This window comes from Sminthopsis crassicaudata, chromosome 2 (assembly GCF_048593235.1).
Source record: "Sminthopsis crassicaudata isolate SCR6 chromosome 2, ASM4859323v1, whole genome shotgun sequence".
NCBI lineage: Eukaryota > Metazoa > Chordata > Mammalia > Dasyuromorphia > Dasyuridae > Sminthopsis > Sminthopsis crassicaudata.
In genome coordinates, this window is record NC_133618.1 from 526591139 (window position 1) to 526609720 (window position 18582).

Here is an 18582-nt window from a genome sequence, read left to right on the forward strand (position 1 = left end):
TGGGGCTGAGAGATCCCAGATCCTTCTTTTTATCATCCAGTTCCAATCATCATTAAACATTTTGTTTTTAAATGAATATTTTGTGTACTCTTTAAATAGATCCATCAGGACCTATAAAGGTTAAGCCTGAGGTAGAAAAGGTTTGAGATGGACAGGATTTCTGTGTTCAAGTATTTGAAGGGCTGTCTTTCAAGTAGGAAATGGATTAAAATTATTTATCCCAGTGGGCAGAATCAAGAACAATATTTAAAAGATGGGAAGAAGTCAATTTATGCTTGACTTCAAAGAAACAAAATTCTAGTAAGAGTGAAATAAATGAGGTGCCTTGGGAGATGATATGTTTCCACTCTGTGAAAATATCTTTCAAGAATCAAGATGGCCACTTATCAGTATGTTAAAATGTACATTCTTATCAGGTATGAATTATAGTAGCTGGCTACTAGGAATCCTTTCTACTTGAAAATTACAGGATTCTCCTTTGGTTTTTGAAGTCTGATTATTCATTACAGAAGTAATTAATAGTGAAAAAAATGTGTAATGAGTTTATATTATACTAAACACATAATGTGATAAGTTAGACATGTTTTTCATTATATAAAAGTATTGTGCAATGAAAATGGGGTGGGAATTTTAATCAGAGGATGCATGTATTACTTGTATGACCTTGAAAGTAAAAAAGTGGAAAGATCATTGAATCTAGGATCAGAGATCTGGGTTTCATTCCTTCCTTTGTCATTATCTGTCCAACTCTGGACATGTCATTCCCCAATGTCGGTTCCTTCATCTGAAAGATCAAGAGAAATGAACTAGATACACTTTGAGATCTCTTCCAAACTTCAACTTATAGTCCCATATACATCATGAAGAAATTGAGAAATCAGGTGGATAAATATCCCAAGGTCCTGATTTTAAAGAGACGTGTGTCTTAACTTGAAATTTCAAAATGAATGTCTTGGTTTTATTTCAGTTTAAGTCTCTCTGCGAAAATCTGTGAAAAGACAGTGTTGAAGCGGGTTTTGAAAGAACTGTGGAAGCTTGTCCTCAACAAAATAGAAAAGCAGATTGTTCTTCCTCCTTTGACAGATCAAACAGTAAGGAATTCAGCTCTGGAATATATGTATTTCAAACATTACTTTTAAGTGTTTTGATTAATTGAACAATTTGGAATTTGAAGAAACCTTCATGAACCAGTCTCCTGAAAACACTGATCCAGGAAATTTTTTCCTAACACTGATAATATTAATGGCACTTTTCCTTGGAGATCTAATTAATAGCCATTTGGAAAGAAACTGTGTGCTTATGCATCCCTTTAATATGAATATTGTCCAAGGATTCACTGTTACTATATTCCCCTATAAACTGAGTGATGCTATCAAATTAATTTTTTACAAAGTCTTGTCCCACATTGTTTTCCATATGAACTTAATGAATTTATTTTACTTCTGACTCAGATATCTATGAAATGAAGGTAATAATCGTATCTATACTATCCATCTCATAGAGTACTTATGAGGCTCAAGTAGATAACATATATAAAGTGATTTGCAAACCTTAGAGCATTATGCAGATATTGGCTATTATTCATTAAGCATGCACAGGAAACAAATTTGGTTGTAAAAATATATCCCACCAGACCTTTCCCCTCAAAGAATAGAAATTTTCAAAGGAAAAAGAGAAAAAGTAAGTGGAGGGAAGGTTGGAGAGGGAGAGGTAGGGAAGAAGGGAGACACAGAGAGAGACAGAGACACAGAAAGAGAGAGACAGAGACACAGAAAGAGAGAGACAGAGACAGAGAGACAGAGAAAGAGAGAGAGAGACAGATAGAGACAGAGAGAGAGAGAGAGAGACAGAGAGACAGAGAGAGAGGAGAGAGAGAGAGAGAGAGAGAGAGAGAGAGAGAGAGAGAGAGAGAGAGAGAGAGAGAGAGTCAGAGAGAGAGAGTCAGAGACAGAAAAAGATTTGTATACTCTCTTTATCCTTCTTATGCCCTTGGCTTTTTCTGAATGATTAAATTGTCCTGAAATGTTGGGTTAACGGTGCATTAACCACTTGGGTTAATGATGCAGACCTATTTGGTGAGTTTGAGAAATGTAATATTTTCATTTTAAAGCACATCAAAAAGCAGGTGTGAAGGAGTTACCTATTGCCAACAAAGATGCACAAGGGACAGGTATGAGACTAGAGTTACTCCTGACTGTAAACACTGGTCATAGGTACTGGGCTGAGCAAGTAACCACAAACACAAATCATAAATCCCACAGACCCAAACTTTCTCTATGTGAAAAAGCAAAACAGGAAATTCCAATACTATCAGATTCTTTTAGTATAATATAGTTTGCATACTTGGCAACTAGTAGCTTAGTGTTAATAAAGGTCCAACAGTGCCTAGCACTTGAAATATGTGTAATAATAAAAGAAAAACACATAGTGTTTTAATATGTGCAAAAATGTTGTATATTCTTAAGTTTAAAATTCACAACAACCCTGTGAGGTTCTTATTGCAAATATTATTCTCATTTTATAGAAAAGTAACTTGAAATTTGGAGAGGATAAAAGAGTTTGCCCATAGTCATATGACTAATAAATTTAACTAAGGTCTTAGCTAATTTCCAGTATAAGCATCTCACATTATTTGAAAAATATTATTTTCCAAGCCACAAATAAATGTGAAAACACTTCAGTTTCCCATTTCATGAGATAATTATGCCTTTTATGAGATAAAATTTTCTTTAAAAATATTAAAATTATTCTTAGTTCAATATTAAAATAGGCTATGGAAATTAGCTTGCCCACAATTTGCTGACCCTTGGTCACTTAAGAAAGTGATGAAGAAAATGTTCATGTATATTATAATTAAGAACAACCACATGCAATTTTTTTGTTCAGCATTTACCTACATATTCCTACCTTTATTTTCTCTTTTTAAAAAACCCAAGTAAATCTCTTCTCCAACAGTAATTGGCATATATTTTTTTTCATGTAGCTCCATGAGAACTGAATCCATTGAATCCAGAATCTGGATTCAAACTCAATTCTTGGTCAATCAGAAGTTTTCCCATTGTAACATTCTGCCACAATGCTCTTAATAACTAACTTTGATATAACCCTGTAAAACTTTAGAACTTTTAATAATTGAGACAGAGCATAACTGTTCTTTTATCAATGACCACATTTTTACTGTGTTAAAAAGAGCAGTTTCTTAACTTTTTTTCTTTCTCTTTTTAGGGACCCCAAATGATTTTCAGTGCAGCTAAAGATCTTGGACAGCTATCTAAACTGAAGGTAAGAACATTAAATGAAAATCTAACTAGCCCTAAAACAACCGGACTTAGAAAAAAAGAAATCATTAAGTACCTATATGTGCAGAACCTTGTACTAGATGGTGGAGTATGAGGAGGGTAAGGATACAAATTTAGATAAGACTCAAACCCTATTCTCAAAGATATTAATATCTGGGAAGGAAATAAGAGGCTTTTAAAGAAAAATATAGCATACAATATTATATGATAATTATATAACAAAATTGCATTTTAGATTAATAACACAAAGTACTATATGAAGTCCGAGAAGGAGGTAATCACTCATGCTAGGAACCAGAAAAGACTTCTTGTAGAAAATAGCAGTAGAGGAGAGCATCTAAGATTGAGCATAAATTTGACAGATGATGACAGTGTAGGAGGACATTTCAAGCACAGAGACATTTTAGAAGTCACAGTGCATAAATGGAGAATGATCTAGGATAAGGGTAGGAATTCCAGGTGATACTAGATTTCAGAGGACTTTTTTCCCCCTGAGGCATTTGGGGTTAAGTGACTTGCTCAGGGTCACACAGCTAGGAAGTATTAATTTTTTGAGAGCAGGTTTGAACTCAGATCTTCCTGATTTCAGGGCTGGTACCCTATCCACTGCTCCACCTAGCTGCCCCTCAGAGGACTTTTAATAGCAGATTTTGAACTTCACTCTGTAGTCTACAGGCAAACAGTGAAGTCCTTGAAAGAAGAAATATTCATTAAAAAACATAATTTCTTGTTTGCATGAACTAATGAAGAATAAAAAAAAACAGAATGTGAAGTGCTATATACAATAACTTAAAAATGTAAACTAAAAGAATACTAAAAGGAAGCAGAAAAATAAATGTTCCTGGAGAAAAGAAAAAGAAACACACTTTACTGATGACAAAGTCAGAGGACTACTAAAGCTGAATGATGTATACATTAGTAGATGAGTCGTGATATTTTGTATTTTTGCCAAATTGCTTTCCTTTAAGTTCATCTGAAGGAACAGAGTGATGGGAGACTCTTCTACCTTCAGAAATATCATGATGTATATGAAAAAAGACATTAGTATGTTGTTTTTATCTTAAAGATAATTCTGGAAGTGGTATTCAACATTGCTTAGAGGGAAAAGAGCGTGAAGCAAGAGTAGGAAGTAATGGATTTGTCTTGATGAGTGGTAAAACTATGTCCTCAATGAGATAACCCAGAAAAAAAGATAAGAAGGTGATGTGAGGTACTGAAACAGTTTGAAGAATGGATAGAACTGGGGAAATTCATAGCAGGTGTCTTCTCTTTTCTCAGGAAAGTAGGTAGCTAAGTCTTCTGCTACAGATGTGTAGAGGGTTTGGAGATATGGTAACCAAAAGAGAAAAACATAGAATATTCACAGTGTGGGATAGAGAAAATAAATAGATTGGGATCATCAAGCAGCAGCAAAGGCCAAATTGAAGTTATTCATCATCAATTAATTGTTGAAAACAGTTGGATTTCATGATTTTTTTTCAGCTAATCCTCACTAAGCAGCTTTGGGTTAGAAGTGGCTAAATGAATTTCTTTGTGATCCAGAATGAAGATCCCAAGATTAGGAATGTCAAAAGCAATAATATGAATTATTCTAGAGATTTTACTGCGGTTAGATAATTGGCAGACATGCCAAAACATTATAAGGAGGCAAATGAAACCAGAATGGAAGAGATGGACTGGAAAAATAGGGATGAAGGTCATAAAGACTAGGTTGAATATGAGGGAGAGATTGGGAGAATTTGTGGTTGGAGTGTGATGTTTCAAAGTCTGGAGAGTCGATAATCATAAAACATAGTAAGAGTTACTATATAAAAACACTATGTCAGTGTGTGGCTAGTGAAGAATCAAAGAGGTTTGTGGGACTGAGAAAAATGATATATTATAAGGTCATGTTGCCAAGGTCACTGGGAATACTGAAGCCCCTAAAAACTGTGTGCTGGAAAACAGGCTACAGGGGAAGACCATAGGCTAGGCAATAAAATCTTAAAAAAAAAGTTATGTAAACTGATATCAAGTAAAGTATTGAATGTTAACAAATATTTATGTTTCAGATGTCATGCTAGTTGCTGTATATATATAAAGAAAAAATTAAATATGGGATAAAATATGAGCATATGAAAATATTTTAAAAATATAGATTCTAGGCATATGAAAAGGTGCTCTAAATCACTATTGATCAGAGAGATGCAAATTAAGATTGCTGTAAGATATTACTCACACCTTTCAGATTGGTTAAGATGACAGGAAAAGATAATGATGAATGTTGGAAGGGGTGTGGGAAAAGTGGGACACTGATACATTGTTGATGGAATTATGAACTGGATCCAGCCATTCTGGAGAGCAATTTGGAACTATGTTCAAAAAGTTATCAAACTGTGCATACCCTTTAATCCATCAGTGTTACTACTGGGCTTATATTCCAAAGAGATCTTAAAGAAAGGAAAGAGACCTACATGTGCAAAAACGTTTGTGGCAGCCTTTTTTGAGATGGCAAGAAACTGGAAACTGAGTGGATGCCCATCAATTAAAGAATGGCTGAATAAATTGTGGTATATGAAGGTTATGGAATATTATTGTTCTGTAAGAAATGATCAGCAGGATGAATGCAGAGAGGCCTGGAGAGACTTACAGGAACTGATGCTGAGTGAAATGAGCAGAACCAGGCCATTATATATGGCAACAAGATTATAAGATGATCAATTCTGATGGACATGACTCTCTTTAACAATGAGATGATTCAAATCAGTTCCAATTGTTCAGTGATGAAGAGAATCACCTACACCCAGAGAGAGGACTGTGGGAACCGAGAGCAGTTTACAACATAGTATTTTCACTCTTTTTGTTGTTGCTTGCATTTTATTTTGCCTTTTTTTTTTTTTACTGGTTTGATTTGATTTTTCTTGTGCAGCACAATAATTGTATAAATATGTATGCATATATTGGATTTCACATATATTTCTACAATGTTTAACATAAATTGGACTACTTGCTATCTAGGAGAGGATGTGGGGGAAGGGAGAGGGAAATCGGAATACAGGGTTTTGCAAGGGCTAATGTGGAAGAATTGTCCATGCATATGTTTTGAAAAATAAAAAGCTTTAATAAATAAATATAGAATAGATACATGGTAATAGAATAGGAAGATAAGTAAGCAGAAGAATAATTAACATAATAACCACAAGAATGTCAAGGAATATTTTAATGCATCAGAAAATGATGAAGCATATTTCCTCCTATCAGATAGAAAAGTGATGGATTAGAGTAGAAGAATAAGGCATATGTTCTCAGACTTGCCCAGTGAATTAATTCATTTTCCTCAACTATTTTATTTAAAAAGAAGGAGGAGAATAATTGAGAAATAATAAACCATGGGGTTTTTTTAGAAAAAGCATCAGTAGAAATGTTTTCTATGAGGGGGGAAGAGGGGACAAAATTATCTCTATTAGAGAAATGATGACCTAATTGCTGATTCTTGAAGTAGGTCACTTTTCCTCAACTGTGTTAATACATAAGAAGACAAGGAACATATGTCTCCACAAGGTCATTACTGCTTCAAGACATGAACTAAGTCACCAGTGAGATATTAGACATCTTATCACTTTGGAATCAATAGTTAGATAGAATATAATTAAACATTTTAAATTGTTTAGCATTCTTAAAAAAACAAACAAAAAAAAAAAAAACTAGGGAATATGTACTTGGTGCCTTGGTTAAAATTTATTTGGCTCTTTCACTTATCCTCTTAATTTCTTATATAATATTGTTTCCAACATTAGATGTTGTACTTCTTGAAAGAAGGGTTTAAAAAAATCTATTTGTAGTCTATTATTTAGCAAGGCCTGGCACATAGCTGGCACTTAATAAATTCTTGTTCACTTGACCTATACAGCTATTTGTCTCTACTAATTTATCTCTTTACTGCCTAGGAGAGTTTAGCATCATTCATAAAAAAATATTTCAATGTGTCCATTTTGTGTCATTTACGAAGAGAGCAGATATGAGCAGTCCTGAGATTCCTGAGGGATCTTACTCATTACTCTTTATCCCTCTTTATCCAGAGAAGTAGTTTAACAAAAGAAGGCTTTCTGCTATCTTTTTAAAATACAGCCGTCTTACCTGTTCAATCTGACTTCAACTGGACAGTCTCTATGGATTGAAAGGCCTTGTTACTAGTTTCTGGTTTCATCAAAGAACATAGGTTTTTTGACAGAAGAAACTTCTTTGAGATATAAAAATGGATCTAAAGGATAATTCAATTGCAAGACCCAAGGGCTAATCACTACATGAGGTTTTGAGGAATTATGGACATAAAGAGGCCAGAATCCCTGTCCTTGATTAATTTGCAAACTTTAAACTCTTGCTATTCTCCAAGATTGAGTAAGAGGTACTAGTCACACTAGTCAGGCTGGGTTTTGTCTTTATTTTTTTAATTTTCTTAATTGAACTTAGTTAAGTTCTTTTTGTTTGTTTTTTATTTCATTTTTATGTCTTTAAAATATTATTAGTCAAATTTTATGTCAAATAGGTATTTGTAAGAGCTATGCTTCTATGATTGGTAATAATAGTGTTTTTATGAATATTACCAAATGATGAATTTGCTTCATTGCACAATTTCCAATTACCAATGCATCTAGCTGTAACTTGCTCCCTGCTTCCATTTCTTTGGGGAAGAAAATGCTACAAAATATATAACATAGATCATTCATTCTAAAGAATCAAAACTATTCTCTCACATTTAGAGCTACTCAATTTCACAAACATTTATGAAGCTCACATCACATAAAAAGTACTATGCTAGCCACTGAGAGCACAGGAATTGAACAAGACACAGAACATCTTTCACAAAGCTGACAATCTTCTTCTACCTTAAAAAATCCCTCTCTTTCATTTCATTATGCTGCCACTTTATGCATCCTTTTTCTTCAACATTTCCTGATCCCCTTAATAGTGACTCAACAAAGTCCCTTGTGTTTATATTCTGTAAATATTTATTTTGCATATACATATATGTGTGTGTTTTGTGTGTGTGTGTGTGTGTGTGTGTGTGTGTGTGTGTTTCCTTCAACAAAGGGAGCAAGCTCTTGGAAAATAAGCTATTATTGGTGGTCAGTTACTTCATTCTTTGTATACATAACACAATGCACAGTGCCTGGAATATAAGGATTTAGTAAATACTTCTTGATAGGCTAAACGGATGAATCTAATATGGAGGATGAAACAAATATATGTATGCACACAGCACATATACATGTATATAACACAAAGTAAAATATAAATGCATAAGAAGTCCAAATCCAGCAAGGGAGGGAACTTGAGAAAAGAGACCTCTTGTAGATAGGACATTCAAGAAAATTTTCAAAAAAGAAGCAGGAACTGATGTGGGAAAGACTATTCCTAAAAAAAAGTTTATCAGTCAGCCAATACATAATTATTAAGTATTACTATATACTTGTTATTTTGCTAAGTAAGCACTGGGAATAACAAATGGTATACATCAAAGGATAAAGACAGAAAAACCCTTAAAAAATTGGATAACAGTGGATTATCCAAAAGTAGAGTAACATTCAATAAGGTTGGAAAAGTCAAATGGAGGCAGGATCCTGAGGACATTGAGTGCCAATTTATATGATATTTGCTCATCATTTGGGAACGAGGGCATTTTATCATGAAGAAGACATAATCAAATTTATACATTAAGAAAGTTATTCTGGAAGCTATCTGAAGGATGGATTGTAGGTGGGGTAAAGCTCTAGAAAAGGAGACGAGTTAGGAGAACATTATAATAATCTAGTTGAGATATGATGACAACCTGCAATGGAATAGTTAGCAGTGAAATTTTAAAGGAAAAGCAAACCCAAAGAGCTAGATATGATTGATTATATGTGTTGGTAATGCCAGGAGGCTGAGGCTGGTGTATCTCTTGAGTTTGGGAATTCTAAACTGCAATAGTGCAGATTTAATCTGACCAAGTGTCTGCATTAAATTTTGCATTAATATAGGAAGGCACAGTGAATGGGGACTACTACCTTTCTCTGTATAGTGTTTTCTTCTATTGGAATATAAATTCCTCAAGGACAGGAACTTTCCTTTATTTAAATTTATATTCCCAATACTTATTAGCACACACAGTACCTGACATTTAGAAAACATTTAACAGCATTATTCAGTACAACAGAGGAAATTGAGATGGGAGATAGTCAATGATGTCCAACTTTATAGCCAAAAAAAAAAAAAAAAAATCTAAAAACTTGCATTAAGCTCTATCTGATTAATTCTTTAATTCCAACTTCTTTTCTTACTCCATTTTTTTTTTCCTGAGGCAATCGGGGTTAAGTGGCTTACCCATGGCCACACAGCCAGGAAGTGTTAAGTATCTGAGGTCAGATTTGTTGAACTCAGGTCCACCTTTGGGCTGGTGCTCTATTTCACTGCACCACCTAGCTGCCCCTGATTAATTATTTAATTAAAATACTTTGATGTCAATAAGACTAACTCAGAAGAAAAGTGATTTTTTTTTTTTTTGCTTTTAAATTGTATCACTTTATCTCACAGATAAGATAGTAATTCATGTTTCAAAATAACCATTTAAAATACACACAATAAAATATGTTCGATATGCTTTCTTAATTCAGTAACTCCAAACTAAAGAAGGCATAAATGTTGATCAGTTTTCCTAAAAAGGCAAGCAAATTATGTATTTAATATATAATAAAGAGTCTGAGGAATATATCATAGAATAACAAGGAAAAATTATCCTTCTTCAGAAGAGATGACATTATATTGAGGAAGAATTTTTAATCTCATCCCATAAATACTATAGCACTAAAATATATTCTAATAAAACAAAATTTCTATCTAAAAAAAAAAACAACCTCAGTTTTTAAAAGTTTTTTTTGTTTGTTTGTTTTTGTTTTTGTTTTTTTTTTTTTTCACAATAGAATCATTTCCTAGGACCTTTCCCCAGCTAAATGAAAGTCATTCCCATAAGTCATCATCAGAATCTATGCCACATTCCACATCTGGAGTCTATGTTCTCTCCTTGGAGAAAATGGAAGTATACTTCATTATCTGTCCTCTAGAATCAAGATCAGTTAGTTATTGCATTTAACCTAAATTTTTTTGGCTTTCAGTGGGTTTTTGTTCACATTAAGATAGTCTTTTTGTATAATATCCCCTAAGCAGATTTCTAAGAAATATTGCTTTATCTCTTTTGCAGATGAATTTAGTTACAGGAGCCTGGAGGTATGAAGGGCAGCAGTAACAATCTACATGAGCCTCTTGGGCCAGGTTTTTATTAGACCAATAATTCACTTCTAAGCTTCTTCTTCAGAAGCTTCTTATTGACTGTGCTACATACAAGTTCAATATTTTTTAAAGCAAATATTGTGTTGGTCAACAACACTAAAATAAATTATTGATAAGAATTTATGGGAAATGCATGACTAATACAGTCCAAACTCAGTTAAGTTTGATGAAGGAAAGGGGATCAACTCAAAAATCTACTTGAATTAGGGGATAGAGATAAGGACTGAATCTATGATTTCTGTAGTTGATGTAGAGAATTGTATGGAAACACTCCTTGTACCAAAGCAGATCAATGAAGTCTCTATCATTTAGAATCATAGAGAATTGTTTGCTTAGTATGTTAGGTCTTCCTGACCCCAAAGCTGGCTTTCTATCCACTGTATCTTGATGCAGGGAAATTAATTTATTTATGAATTTTAGTATAAAAGTACCAAAATACTTTTCATTATTATTCTCATATGTAATATAAATAGATAGACATAGATATAGATATATAATTTGCTTGCCTTTTTAGGAGGGTTGATCAAAACAACCCTTTTTCTTTAAATTTGAGATCACTGAGTTAACAAAATGCATGGAAAATATTTTTACAATATGGATGTTAAATGGTCATTCTGAAACATTAATATCTTCTTATTCATAAAGATACAAAATGATAGGTTTTAAGTACAATGTTTCTCCTTATTATGAGATCTAATGAAATAAAGATATAGAGATATCCTTTTTTCTTTTCTTTTCCTTTTTTTTGTAGACCCAATGCTCGGCTAACCCTTTGGGAATTTATATTAAAGTTAATTATGATAAAGGATTCAGAAAACAGTATAAAGAAGAATTTTGTTTATATACCAAAATTATTAGCTATGATCTATAGCATAAATCAACCACTCCTTAACTCCTTTCCAAAGGATTTTAATCTTCTTGTGTCTCAGTTTCCTTGTTTGTAAATTTTTATATCTTTAAGTTTCCACTAACTCATCTATAAAAAGGAGAGTTTAGATTAGATGACCTCTAGGTACCTTCTAGGTCTAAATTCTATGATATTACAACTCAATTTCACTGACAAATTAGCTAGAGGAACTTTTAAGAAAAGTATTTCAGCCTTTTATTTCTGCACTAAAATCAAATGACAAGTAAAAATAAAACTAAATATTTAAAAGCAATGCTTGGTATAACTAAATCTGTATCTTGAAATTATTTTTCTACTCAAAAAATAATAATTATCTATGCAAATAATATCTAATAATATATGATAAGATATTTTCTGCAATTAATATTTGCCCATATGAATAAAGTATAATAATAATAATATTTTTTCAATGTGCAATTAGTCAAGTAGTTTCACTTATATGCAGGAAGCTGTGTTCAAGTCTTATATATTATACTTAATGACTGTTTAAGCATAGGCAAATTACTCTCTGAACCTCAGGCAACAAGGTTTAATACTTTAAGTTATAGTAGTTTTTGGATCATCTTCACTTGAGTTCTCATGAAGATAAAAAGAAAGTTCCTTGATTTATGTTTGTAGTTCCCCAAATACTTGCTCTTTACAATGGGCTAGGTAAAAAGTGTTGGTGTTGGGACAGCTAAGTGATGCAGTGGTTAGAGTATCAGTCCTGAAGTCAGGGACCTTAGTTAAAAAACTGCTCTCAGACACTTAACTTAACTGTATTACCCTGGGCAAGTCACTTAACCCCAATTGCCTCCAGGAAAAAAAAAAAAAAGTGTTGGTATTACACCCATTTTATAGATAAGAAAATTAAACATCCAGGAGGATAAATTGCATAATTCCCAAGATTAATTTTTTAAAATAAATTTGTTAAACTAGTCATCAAATGTTTATTAAATATGTATTAATGCCCTGCATGGTAGTAAATTCTGTAGGTTTAAATGAAAACATGTATGATAGTCCCTGCTATCAAAAAATTTACTTTTCATTACATGATTGAAGTTGTAAATAGCTTACAAGATACATACAGATTGGATAGAAATAATCTGACAGGGGAAAGACTCAAGAAGTTAAGACTACCAGGAAAGGCCTCCTGAAGAAGATGGGCTTTGAACTGAATTTTTAAGGAGGCCAGAGAAACTAGGAAGTGGAAATCAAGAAGCAAGACATTTACACATGGGAAACAGTTATTGACAAGATATGAGGACAATAAATGGAATGGCAAGTAGTAGGAACTGAAAACACACTTGATGTAACTGGTTAGCAATGTATTGAAGAGAAAAAAAAAAGTAGAAAAGAAATTTAGAAAGGTAGGAAGGGGCCAGATTATGAAAAACTTTAAATACTAAACAGAGATTCTGGGGGAAAAAGGGGGAATCATTTAAGCTCATGAGAAAGTGGGAAATGTGGTCAAATCTAAGTTAAAAAAATTATCTTGACAGATGACTGGTATGAGATGTGAGAGACTTGAGGAGGAAGAGGGGTTAATTTGCCAGATAGATGAGAGTCAATGAAATTCTAAACTAGGATTATGACTATATGCATGAAGAGAAGGGAAAATATTCTCCAAATGAATGAAACTACTTACTTCATTGCAAAATGTTAACCTGTTTTTCAGGATCACATGATTCGAGAAGAAGCCAAGGGTCTGACCCTAAGACAGTGTGCTGTTATGGAAGTAGTCTTGGCCACAATCAAGGTACAGTTTTGTATTTTCCTACACACATATTATGACTATGGCTACATTCTAAGAAGCTAACTTAATTTACATAGTATTATTTCCTTAAAAATACAGTATTTCCCCCCCTACTCCTCACCACATACTTTCTATCATCCTTAACACTTTAATCTCCATGTCACACTGCAAGAAATATGGGTGGTCTACATATTTAGAATAAAAACATGCATAACACCAAAATTCAGAGCAATAAAGCTTCTGACTAATTGAGTATTTTGGTTTACTTTTGCTTTTTATCCTGGGATGCTGGAAATCTTTCTAAAACTATCAATGCACTCCCTTATCAATATAAGAACATATACTGAATGTAATTAAAGCACTGAAGCACTATATTATGAATATTCTTTCTCTTTGTATCTAGTAAAGAGATTCAGTTAAACATTGTTGGTTGAACAAAGGTTTCACATTTATTCTGCTAAAAATTATGTCTAGAAAAGGCTTATAGATGTTTGAAGAATTTTCTGGACACTTTCTGCCCCCCCTTTTCCTCCATTCCATGGCTCCCTCTGTGGAAACAGAAGGGGAATCCATTAAAGTGAAGGTCTTTAAAAATTGTATTTTATACATCACCCTAGCCAAAAATTTTGGCAACCAATGACCAACTGACCATTGCTGGCCAACTGTTGATATGTTTCTGCATTCTTAACTATATTAGTCTGCAGGTATTAATAAATTATGTTGCTTCACTTGGAATCCTTTTTATCATAATTGAACCCAGAAGAGCTTACATTTCATTACTATACTCTTCAAGAGTCCTGGGTTATCATGCCAGGATAAAGTATCAAAATAGGAATTGGTCAAGAAAGTTTTTTGTCTTAAACTAAATCTCAGGTATCAACTTGTTTTCATTTGATTTTTATCTTTTATTTTTTTCTGAGAATAGAACTGAGGAAATAATTTAATTAAATTAATTTAATATATAATTTTTTTATTAAAAGTAAACAAAAAGGCTTACATATGTGTGTGCACATGTATCATGTGATCAAAAGGCAGTCCAAATCTATCATTTCATTATTATAGAGAATTCTAGAAAGAAACATCCTCTATTAGTAGAGATAAGCACCTGTTCTGCAAGTTAGAGCTGGGATTTTTTTTTTTTAAGGGGAGGTGGGGAATCTCTTTATCATATTGTTAAGTCTATGCCTCTGAACTCCTCATGTTTTAAATGCATAAAATAAAAAATTTAAAGTATGGTTACAAAACATCCACTTATACTGAAATATAGTTAGGGAGATATATATATATATAGATAGATAGATATAGATATAGATATATATATATAAGTATATATATATATATTTTTTTTTAAGTTCACAGACCCCAGGATAAGAAACCCTGGCTTAGAGAGTTGTGTGAAGTCCTAAGAAGTTGTGATTTCAGGAGGTGGGGGGAAGTAGGGGAAAATATCTGTAACACAAGGCTTTGCAAAGGTCAGTGTTGAAAAATTATCCGTGTATTTGTTTTGAAAATAAAAAGTTAAAAAAAAAAAAAGAAGTAAGTGTCCAAAGCAATACTTGAATCCAAGTGTTCCTGACTCTAAGGCTGCCTTTTTTATACAATACATATGTACAGATATATAAACATAAAAATATGTAAGTATAGAGATGTACTTGTTTATATACGCATACATATATACAAGTATACTTTGGAGAAAGATTTCTATTTGAAAATAAGATTTTTTTTTTCCTTTTTCCCCTCTATTTTTGCAGTGCACCAGTTTGTCTATTGTTATTGCTGAAGGCATCTATTGTGCAGGATTTATGACCAGATCAGCAAAGCACTATTCCTACAGGCTACTTACCAGCTAATAGAAATTTTCTCATTTAGTAGAAACAGATATTCATATGATATGCATTAAAATAGGAATCAGCTTGCATAACAATTAGACTTGTTCACAAAGATGTCAGCTTGTAGCTTCAGTTTTGTACTTTGCACACTAAAGAGTTTGATTTTTGCTCTTTCATGTTGTACACTGTAAAACATAGTTACAGGTGACAGTCTTGTGAAGTGGTGGCAGCAGTTGCAATATGTGATTAAATATGTAAATTCCCTATTACAATTTTACCCTTATAAGTAATTAAAAGTCTTATTTTGGGATAGAGGAAGCATTTTATTTTTATTTTTTATTTTTTAAGATTTGATCTCCCTATCTTTCAGTGGCTGTAAGCACAGCAGCAATTCATAGGTCAGATCCCACTACTAGAGTAAGAAAGCTTTGACCTTCTCTAATTTATGACCTGGGCCATACATTAGGCAATGGAGGATATTTGCTCCGAGGGCTCCCCCCCCAAAAAATAAAAGAGTGCTGGACTTAGGGCAAATAACTAATTATTGACTTTAGGCCATACAGATCACAACTGCATAGTTCAATCTACCAGCTTTAACATTAGAATAGAAATTACAGGCATGTGCTATCTCATTTGGTGAGGAAAGAAGGTCAAACATAAAGAAACAAGGAAATACAAAGTTAAAAGATTTGGTTTTATTGGAAGTATATAAACAAGAAATTAATTACCTTCAAACACAGCAGTATTTATTCCTACAAAAAGAAATGCAAGAGTTCTGAATGATAGTGTGAAAGAAAAAGGAAGGGTGGGCAATATTATTTCACAGAATTATAGACCTAGATTTTTAAGAGACCTCAGAGGATAATTAATTCCAGATAACATCACTTAGACCTAATGAAGTTGAATGATTTGCCAAGAGTCATATAAAGAGTTTCAGTAATGGAATATGAACCCAAGTCCCTTGACACCAGAATCACCACTAGACATTGACACAAATATTACCATTTCCTAAGAAAATTGAACAGATTAAAAATAATTATTTGAATAAATGCACTAGAAGATCTTAGAAACCACCCTTGATCAACAAGTATTTTATTTCAAAGTAAAAGTATAAGATAGTACTAGCTTAGGGTTTCAACTTCTATTAAAATATTAACATGGATGATAAAAGATTATGAGATATCATTTTATTACAAACAGTTTGCTGAAAGCTTAGCAAGAGATTCAGCCACACTAGATCATCTCTTTAGCATGATGAGGTAGTATGATTTGGCAGACTGACCTTGGAATCACTATCTGGATTAATATCCCACTGATATTAGTTTATGATATTGGACCAGTCATTTAGCTTCTCATTCCCCCGGAGCCTCTCAAGCACAAAAACATTTACCATTCTGCATTGGCAGATTGTTAAGAGCTCTCTAAACTAAGGAAACTTAGTATAGAGTTCAGAAAAAAAAAAAATCGTGAAAAACCATTTTCAGTTTAGTATGCTAAGTATGCTACATAAAATTAAATTGTCAATGATATGAAAATTTATAATAAGTGTGTTACTATTAATAAAAATAATGATTAAAAAACATTTATTGAGTACTGAATACTTGCCAAATATTCTGTATACAAATGCAATGATGAAGACAGTCCCTGCCCTTACATTCTACAAAATGCAAACAATATTAAAGAGACAATGGCAGCCAGGAAGGAGTACTTTGACATAGAAATTTATTGGCTATTATTATTTGACATAGAAATTTATTGGGCTAGTGAATAAAATCACAAGAAAGAAAATTGACATAACCTATCTAGGACATGGCAATTGATTTGATTACCTTACGTGATTCCAGGACTAGGAAAGGAGAAAGGGGTGAAACTGTGGAAATGTGGAGAAAAGTCAAGCTTGCCTGTTTTTGTTTTTATTTTTTTGCCTTGGTGAGGCAGACAATGTCCCAAGAAAAAATTTCTCCTAGACAGAAAAATTATTGTTAAAGTTGTAGAGAAGATAGCCCAAGAACATTTCTATAATACTTTTAAGTTTGCAAAATGCTTTGTATATATTATAACACTAAATCCTGCCAAGCAACCTGTAAGATAGGTATTATTACCTTCATTTTACAAATAGAAACTGAGACTGGAGGATTAAATGACTTGGTGTGGTTATTTAAGGTGATTTTTTATCAAAAGCTAAAAGAGTTGCCAAACTAAGAAGCTAAAATGATTATCTATCTGAATTAGACAAAAATGGCATATATCATTTGGTGATTTCTTCTCTCTTAATATGCACCCCATTAAAGAAAACATCTAAATAATTCAATGGGGCTCTTTGTTTCATACTGATGAGGTCTAGAATGAAATTAGGTTTAATTGAGGTCTACTGGCAGGTTCGGGGTACAGGGAGTCAAATAGAGCTTCCCTACAACCCCTTTGAATTCAGCGCAAGGATAGAGTTAAATGAGGTCTAGTGGCAGCGCAAAGTCCCCTGTAAAGGAATTTACAGACCCAAAAACCTAGATTGATAAAGGATGCTTATTATGAGGTTTGGAAATAAAGTCTAGTTAGTAAAAGGTGAAGGTAGAGATAAAAGGGCACCAGAAATAGGATTCTAGTGGACAGAGATCCTTGGCATGTCAGGTGCAAGGCTGCCACGTTTGGAACCTCTGCAAAGAGAAAACTCCAGCTTGGCTCTTTTATAATGAGAGATTTAGCTAAAGGGGCCTATGGGTAGTGTCCCAAGATGGCTCAGATCTGGGTGGGGTTGTGAAAGCCCAGGATTTCCTATTGGAATTCAAAAAGGGACTTTTGACAGGATTTGTGAATCAAAGATCCTAGCTTCTTGAATTGATAATGCATCAGCCAGGAGGGATTGGGAATCAGAAAGGAATAAATCAATTCGAAAGGATTAGTTTCTTAAAGGGAGCACAACTCATATCAATACTAGAGAAAAAATCTATATATATTGCCCAACTTTGTAACACAGTCATTAAAACTGGATTTCTTATTGACAGTCTATCAATGAGAGAAGGCAATGGTTTGAATTTTCTGTCTGGAAAAGATAAGAGAATTGGGGGAATGGGAAGCTCTCTTCATATTAGAGAAAGCTTCTATATTTTTGAATTGTGTTAGGTTTTTGTTAATGTAACTATAATATATCTTATTTGGTTCATATGTCTTACAATTTGTTCTTCCTCTAGACACCTATTGCATTCTGGTTTCTATCTTAAGATAGTGAAGCCATTCTTGTTCTTACAAGTCTCCTATTATTTATTAAGGTGTCAAAAAGAGGCCTTAAAAATGTTATGTTAAAGAAAAGTAGTCAAATGTTTTGACTGCTGAAAAGGACCAAACCAGTTTACTGTTAAATCAGCAAGCACTGATTAAATACAGTACAAGCACTGTACTATTTCAAACTCAAGAGAAAACCTTATGTCTTATTCTAATACAAACCAATGTCCTGTTTAATCTTTAGCCTATTATTATCATTATTTTGCTTATTATGCTTACCACTTAGGG

At 33.0% G+C, this 18582-nt stretch overlaps 1 protein-coding gene across 3 annotated transcripts in view; it reads left to right on the forward strand.

Annotated features, from left to right (window-relative positions):
• UNC13C (unc-13 homolog C) overlaps positions 1-18582 on the forward strand; it is a 744253-nt gene that overhangs the window by 676746 nt on the left and 48925 nt on the right. For all 3 annotated transcript variants that reach the window (XM_074294550.1, XM_074294552.1, XM_074294551.1), the window contains 3 exons: positions 968-1091; positions 3226-3282; positions 13169-13249. In XM_074294550.1, coding sequence (XP_074150651.1) covers positions 968-1091; positions 3226-3282; positions 13169-13249 — 262 coding nt within the window. The remainder of the gene's footprint in view (positions 1-967; positions 1092-3225; positions 3283-13168; positions 13250-18582) is intronic.